This window comes from Pavona decussata, unplaced genomic scaffold (genome assembly GCF_977016875.1).
Source record: "Pavona decussata unplaced genomic scaffold, jaPavDecu1.1 SCAFFOLD_155, whole genome shotgun sequence".
Taxonomy (NCBI): Eukaryota; Metazoa; Cnidaria; class Anthozoa; order Scleractinia; family Agariciidae; genus Pavona; species Pavona decussata.
In genome coordinates, this window is record NW_028145567.1 from 732,184 (window position 1) to 740,000 (window position 7,817).

Below are 7,817 nucleotides of genomic sequence, written 5' to 3' on the forward strand. Positions count from 1 at the left end.
ATAAAAACGCAAAAAAAGAACGAGGCCAATATCCAGCCATCTTGACCGAACAAGCTTGGTCAATAAAGGATTTATTACATGGCTTTACCTTCAAGTTAAAACTACAACAACAAAACAAAACAGGACATGAAACTGCTCTGCTCGGAAAGAAATTCTTCATAGCCGGCCGGTGCAAGATTTATTTTCAGTGCATTTTTGGATGAGCATGTAATCGTGGAAAACAAGGAATCCTAAATTATCTTAGGGCTCTAACTTTATAATGGCTTAAAGGGAGTATACAATTATTGAGAACAAAAATTTTAGATTTTCGCAAGAGCGGGAAGATTTGAATAGAATCCGGCAAACTCGCCATTTTCAGCCGATCGCGCGGTGGCGTAAATAATAAAAATTTTACACAGTTTTCGGCTTCCAATCATTAATTCTTGAATGAAACAATAGATTTTGAGATTATATGCAAACATAAGCCGAAAAAAGAGCGGGTAAATCAGAAAACTGGGCGAAACTTTGATAAGATTTTGTTGTTTACAACAAGCAAGATGCGGCTAAATTAAAAGCGTGAGCTTCTTCGGCAAACTTGAGAAAATACTTTTCTGAACTGCTCTAAACATTTAAAACAATTTCCACTACGCTATGATTTAAATACAGTCATTGCAAACCTGGAGAACCTATCAATTTGGCACTCGACTTGAGACAATAAGTTTTACAAAATCAACTCTATATAAAATACTACACGAAGAGCAACTCACCGATTCAATTTACATTCATTGTAGCTGAAACAAATTTTCACTACACCAGGACGATTCCATTTTCTTTTCTTTCCTTTAGGTAAATGTTGAGAGTTTACCGAACTTTTTAGTGAGCGTTTTCCCCCAAAACAACGAGAAAATCGAAGAAAAGATTGCATTGCTGTTGGGATTAAACTTTCGATGCCAAGCGGACGAGAAGCGGACGGGCAAACAGGTAGTCCCGAGCGGGCAAGATAGCTCCATCTTGCCCGCTCGGGTAGCCAATCACAGCGCAGGATTTGACTCATCTTGCCCGCTCGCGGAGCCAGCCATATAATAAAAACCAATATTTTCCCAATACGGACCTCGCCGTTCCATTTTCACAACATTCCCATTTCGAATTTCTTGCCTTGGCGCCATCACATGAGTTTTCTGATTGACCGATGAAATGAGGTCGCTCAGATGAAGAAAAGAAGCCTTTCCATTTGAAAGGAAAGTTTCCGGAATTTCAAACCGAAATTTTTGGGTAAAAAGAAGAGCATTCTTTGAAGGTTTAGTTTCCGGAGACTCAAAATAGCGCAAATTTAAACCGTTGCGCGTGCTGGCGTCACAAAAGCTGCAAGCGAACCTGATTGGCTAATTTGTGCACGCGCTTTAATTTTCTTACTTTGTTACGTCACAAGGAAAGTTTTCAGAAGCAAAACAAATAACTCGCTTTGGACGAGTTTTGCGAGGAGAGAATAGTTTGCTTATTAAATCAAGATGGGAAGTGCTCGAGTCTTGTAAGGAACAGATAACAGAGGAAAACAAACTTTAAGGTAATTTGCTGTTTACTCACTTTTCTTTTAAAACAACTCGTTAAGCACTTTACTCAACACTGTCAGCGCATTGATAACTTTCTTCTTTTTGCGAACAATTGCTGAACGCTTGGTGTACAACATTTGACAGCTTGTTTTAAATAACTACTGAAGAAGCAACTACACAAACAAAAACACAAGTAGGGTACTTAAACAGCGACGACGGCAACGCCGACGAAAATGTCACTTGAAAATATAACTTCATTTTATTTGTGCTACTACGTCCAACTGTACTAAAACCGCGAACTACTCACTCCCACAGGAACCAAATTGTTATGAATGGTCTTCCAAGTTAAGAAAGAAAATGAAATATTCACCGTCGTGTGCTCACGTTCTCAACAAAACCTTGAATATTTGGTCATTTCAGGTTGTCGTTTTGTAGAGGACGGCAAAGAAATGTACCAAAATTTAAAACGCACGTGCAGAGCGATTGTTTTTGCTCATTAAACCGTTTTGCGGCGTTGTCGTTGCCGTCGCCATTGCTTAAGCTCCCGAAGGACCCTTGCTCAGTATGTTTGTATTTATGAAAGAGTGTGTGCGACCTGAAATGTTTTGCCGGTGCTAAAAGGGCGTCCCACAGTACACGCTGAGTTATGATTCATTATATTTATTTGGTATTGCCATTTCTTGCCTGCACGTGCAGCACAGCAGAAAAAGATGCAGGGAATCATGGGTACGCGGGTTTCAGGGGCATTCCATTTTTAAATCCCAGTCTCCTTGTGTTTGCTTTTCGAACGGAGTTTGTTTTATAATTCAGTTTACTGAAGGAGAACAAAAAGGTAAAAAAAAAACTTTCCTCCCTCCCTTCCGATAAATAATGAACGGTCCCCTATTCTGTTTTGGCATGGTAGTAATTTAAACGTGTGATCGAAATTTTGAGTTACATATTAAGAAATTCTTGTCTCTCGAAAACTTCTAAAATTTACCTTTGAGAGCTTGTTGTTTCATAACGTATTTCTTGACGGCTAATAGAAAATATTTCATTTTTTCTCCTTGACTGTTACAAATCATCATTATATATACATTCACAGCTTCAGAGGGCGCACGATTTTGAATATATTATTGACTCGTATGACCGTCGAAGACGGAAAAATTGTATCCAAGTTTTCATTACGGATTTTGAATTTAAGGACATGATATACGAGGGCGGTAAAGTTAGTGTACTGTACTGTGATGTCACGGTGACAGAAGCGGAATTGTATAAAAAAAAACTTTCAAAAAGAAGATCGAACGCTTCAAAGTCCAATCCAAACTTTTACTCAGCTGCTTTCCGGTATATCTTCAAAAATCAAAGTAATGCGTAATCCGCCAACAAAACGACAATCATGATATGATTGCATCATGTATCAGCCGACAGCCCGACAAATTTTCAGCGCATATCAACCAACGTCGTTCCCAGGGTTTTTGTAAATTGGTAGGCCTTACAAGGGAAAAGGCCTGGGAACGAGGATACATAATCGACTTCAGAAATGGTAAACGCTTTTGCCACAGAAATTTGGTTTATGAATTTATTTAAAGGTCATAGCCAAGGGTCCTGCGCGACCTTAAGGATGCAAAGTAATCATGTGCAGGATGTTTGTCCCATGAACCTAGTTTAATAGCCTTAGCTCCCACGAGCACGAGTCTCCTGTAGCTCAGTGGTAGAGTATCCGAACTAGTAATCGGAAGGTCTTAGGTTCGACTCCTTATAGGAGCACTCGGATTTCCTTTTTCCATGTATGCCTGTGTCACTTTTAATACATCAGTCTCATAGATTTGAATCTCTTGCACGTACTCGAAGTCAAATCTGAGGGTCCCTTTGACGTGAATGACCAAATTGAAGGTTTTGTGGAGAACGTGAGATGACATTGAAGTTTTTTATTATCTTTCTAATTTTAATCCTGGATAATTCGGCTACATTGATTGTACAAGTTGCTGCAGCTGAAATAATCGCGAAGGGGGGCAGTTGTACTTTCAAGGGACCTTTTCGTTGGCGTTGCCAACTACATGCACTTAACATAGTAACGCTACTCTTCACAAATAAAATTTCATTAAATGCCCCAGCCTGTATTATAGCCGCATTTCTTGGTACCAACAACAACAAAGTCAAGATATATAGCCATAAAAAAATTATTTTTAATCGCGGAAAATGCAGAGAAAATATCGAAAAAATATAAAGAAAAGAAACGAACACAACCAAACAAAAGCCACATTTCCCGGTCTCAAGGATTCACAGGACAGGGTTCAAGGGACAAAGCACGCCAGCATACATTCCCATCACAGAAGACCGCTGTCCGCTTCACCAAGAAAACAGGAAATGTTATCAAAAATGCTATAAACATTGCTGTATGTAAACGTGACCCCGCACTAAAGACGGTTAGAGTGATAATGTCTATAAACAGGGTAAATCTTTCTCCTGACTTCCAACGAAGAAGCAATAAGGATAAAACCAATTATTAAAAACTGAATCATTGTATAATGCAATTCGAGGGATTTGATTGGCTTAGCGGCCATGGTATATGAGCCATTATACCATGACCGAGAAATGGCGAACATTAAATTGTCTTCTGGTTGTTCTTGCACAGCGAAATCAGTAAGATCTAGCAATATTTCTTGATTGTTTTTTAATAAAACAATTATTCCACTTGCGCTTGTTGGATATGAGATGATCATAGCCAACTCGGCGCTACGCGCCTCGTTGGCTATCTATCATCTCATATCCAACGCGCGCTCGTGGAATAATTGTTAATTAAAGAGCTGGTGTCAATTGAGTGTTGTAAGAACAAAATCCAAAAAATTACTCTGGCCAATCACAACGGACGCATACAACACATGAACCAATCAAAACTCGCAGTTACATGCGGCCAGCGCGGGAAAACTTGTGCGTGCAAGTCGTGATTAGTTCTGGTTGTTTGACTTCTGATTGGTTGAGAAAGTGGCGCGAAAATTTTGTTACAAACCAAAGAGCGCGGTAAAGAAACCAAAGCAAATGAGAATCACTTGTGTCACTCAAATGAAAACCACTCTAAAAAAGTGCTTCACCGCTGATTGCAAGTAACAGTTTGAAAGTTAGAATTCAAAGTTTACAATAATCGTGGATTTGCTTCAACCTGTTTTGAACAACCAGCCCCTTACGTTTACCGTCAATAGCACGGGTCCATGTTTAACTAGAAAATGAACAAAATTCTAAGTGCAAACTACAACAACAGATTATACAGTAAGCTAACATTAGCTGTCTAATATTTTGGCTATTTTAAAAGCAATATAATTATCAGAAGCATGAAACTTTATAATTTTAAATATATCATCCACATAATTATTCTAAGAAAACAAACGTTCCTTTCAAGGCACCAAACTTTGTTTCCCGCAAATGAAATTCCTAAGTAACGTTCCAAGAAACTCCACACGTCATTTGGAAAGCGGTTCTCATTGGTTCTCAATTGATTTCAAATGGCGGTTTGACCAATCAAAAGCTTGCCCAACTGTGAGTAGTGTTACGTAACTAACCAGTGTTGAATTTCACGATTCCCTACTCAGACCTCTTTTCGCGGGCTGCAACCAGGACGGGGTTTACAAGGAAAGTCTGTTTTCTCTCTAAATAACATTATTTACCTTTTTATTTCTCTATATACATCTATGGTATTCAATCAATTGTATTATTCAATTTATAAACCTTTCGTGAAGTGCATGTGAAGGGAAATAGTATCTTTGAATAAAGAGCAGCTGAGTCGATGGCAAAGGTCAGGGGAATCCAACGCTTCATGTCGGTGAATATCTAACCGGAAGGCCTTACAAATTCGGATTGAATTATGAAGAAAAACTAGCATTTTCTTTGGTGTAATACCATCGAAAATTCAGTTATGCAACACAGGAAAATTAATTCTCCTTGTTTTCGTACAGGCAAACATGTCGTTAAGAGAGCGAAATTAGACCGGCTAAAATATTCGGAAAGCCAACAGCAGCTATTAATTTGGGAGGATGGGATTCTGTTCCCTGAAATTTTCTGCGACTTAAGAATTCAGCTAAAGAATCTCGAGCCAGATTCACCAAGAATTCCTAAGTCAACAGGTATCCTAAGTATTGTCTATGAACAATAGTCTAGTGTTGTAATGACAATAAACTATTGTTAAGAAACAGGGGATTGCTTCGTTAATCTGGCCCCTAAACAGATAAAGCGGTGTTGCGTACCTAAGGTTTCCTCTTAAAAGAAAGAAAACTATCTTGGAAAACAGAAAACGACAACTACAACTCTTTTCTTAAATATTCGCGTTGGATACCCCTGGAAGGCGTTGAAACCGTGAACGAACTACACTGTAATAGATGTACGTTTTATCCACAACTGAGCAAAAGGTGATTGTGTGATTTAAAAAGTATCAAAGATTGTCAATCCTTTTGCTCCTATATTCTAGAATTTAGTTTTGTTACACAAGCGCATCATTTCCTTTCTCTCTTAAAAAAGTACCAAAGATTTGAAGCTGTTCTTATTTTCTACTTTGGAGAGCAAGGAAAGGAAGAGAACTTCATCAAATGAATGCACTGTTCAACGGCGCTCACATGAATGGCCATACTTGAGATTTTGTCGGCATACTTAAATGGTAGAACTATCCTGTACAGCACATTCAACAGTACCACAAAAGACAAGACAAAACAAAACAAAAAACTACGGCGATTTCGTTAAAAGACTTTCAGTGACTCGAAGAGGGAAAGGATTGATTTTAACGTTATGATTTTATGCAATGAATTTTGTTCTTTACATATGTGTATAAAGAAAATTAACCCTTCATGATAAAATTTAATTTTAACTCCCCGATTTGACATACGGTGTAACAATAGCAAAAAATAAAGGGGTAAATATGTACTATCCCAAAATGAAGTGTATAACAAATGTGTAGAAAACTATGGCTCGTTAATACCGCAATGCAAATGAACTAAATGTGATTTATAAAATTTAATAACATTAAATAAACGAAAACAAAAATAACGATTTCCACAATGACCTCGTGTTAACAAGTCAATGTTCAAGCTGCACTTTACACCACTTATAGAAAGGAAAAAATTTAACGATCTTTTAGACCGTCTTCATGAATTTTACCCGCAATTTATTGTTTGTAATTAATCTAACTGCGCAAACGTGTGATTTCCTTTTGATTAATTCGTACTTTTACCAGTCTTTTGCACAACATTCAGTTCTTTAACAATACGCTTTACTGTCATAACTCAGCGCATGTGTGATGTTAATTTACATTGGGCACCATATCGACTAAATTTGGTCTTATCGTATTTACCGATTATTCATTTTAGAAACTTTATGGTTAAAATGAAAGATTTCCAATGTTCACTGAGCACGGAATTTGCCCCTAGTTGTCGAAAGGTGGTGGTTTTTATGTTCGCAATTATTTATCCGTGTACGCTGCAAACGCTATCGAGACCTTGGATGCAAAAAGATCCGTTAAGATGGAGAATAACGTACAGTGTATGGCATATGGCTTTATACCGGCCGCTTCTTTGTCACAGGTAATTAGCCCTTGTGCACTACAAAGGCTATCCACGCTTGGGAACATAAAAATCCTTAGGATTGAATATGTTATACATTTGTGGCATTCCCATAAGTTTCGTCACTTATTCCACCTATAAATAAAATATTTCAATCTCTATGATTATGTAATTAACCCTTATGCGCTGGCTTTTTAAACTCCTTACGTTGAGGTACGATATACAGTTGCCTTATTCATATCAATTTCACCCATTAATCTTTAAATCAAATATTTCAGTATTCATCTTGAGTTGTAAATCATTGGCTATCCAATCCTTGGGTACACGGATTTTTGAGCATGATTTACAGCGTGCTTCGTACCTCACCAGGCCTGAATTTTGTATCACGTCCATTCCAACTCTTCCCTTAAACACTTACACCTAGATACAAACCACCTTTCAAACAAAATAGTCTTCACCCCTCAACGCTCTCATGCCAGGCCCACCGCTTATTCACCTCTAAATCGAAGATTCAATCTGCCCAATCGGTTCATGGATTTCGCCTTCTGCAGTTTTAAACGACAGAATGATGCCGTCGTCATCAGTGGTATACCGCGCAATGCCGGGGACTGGGGAAGGGCTTCTACTGTCAGGACCAGCCTGTACAAGAGCCTCTCCTTCTGGGCTAACCTGTTGATCAGCTGCTACACGTTGTTGGCGGAACTCCAAACCTGGCACTGGTGTCTGGGGAGGGCTGAGTCGAGTTTGCAATTGTGGGTCGGAG

At 38.5% G+C, this 7,817-nt stretch overlaps 1 protein-coding gene across 6 annotated transcripts in view; it reads right to left on the minus strand.

Moving 5' to 3' along the window:
- LOC146465725 (solute carrier organic anion transporter family member 4A1-like) overlaps positions 1–7,817 on the minus strand; it is a 291,465-nt gene that overhangs the window by 256,092 nt on the left and 27,556 nt on the right. For 5 of the 6 annotated variants that reach the window (XM_085128183.1, XM_085128181.1, XM_085128185.1 and 2 more), the window contains one exon: positions 4,757–7,817. This exon is cut by the window's right edge and continues 85 nt beyond it. In XM_085128183.1, the coding sequence (XP_084984309.1) occupies positions 7,553–7,817 (265 nt within the window). In that variant the 3' untranslated portion in view covers positions 4,757–7,552. Of the gene's footprint in view, positions 1–4,756 lie in introns of those variants that run through there. The other variant, XR_014868194.1, reaches the window with a different exon arrangement.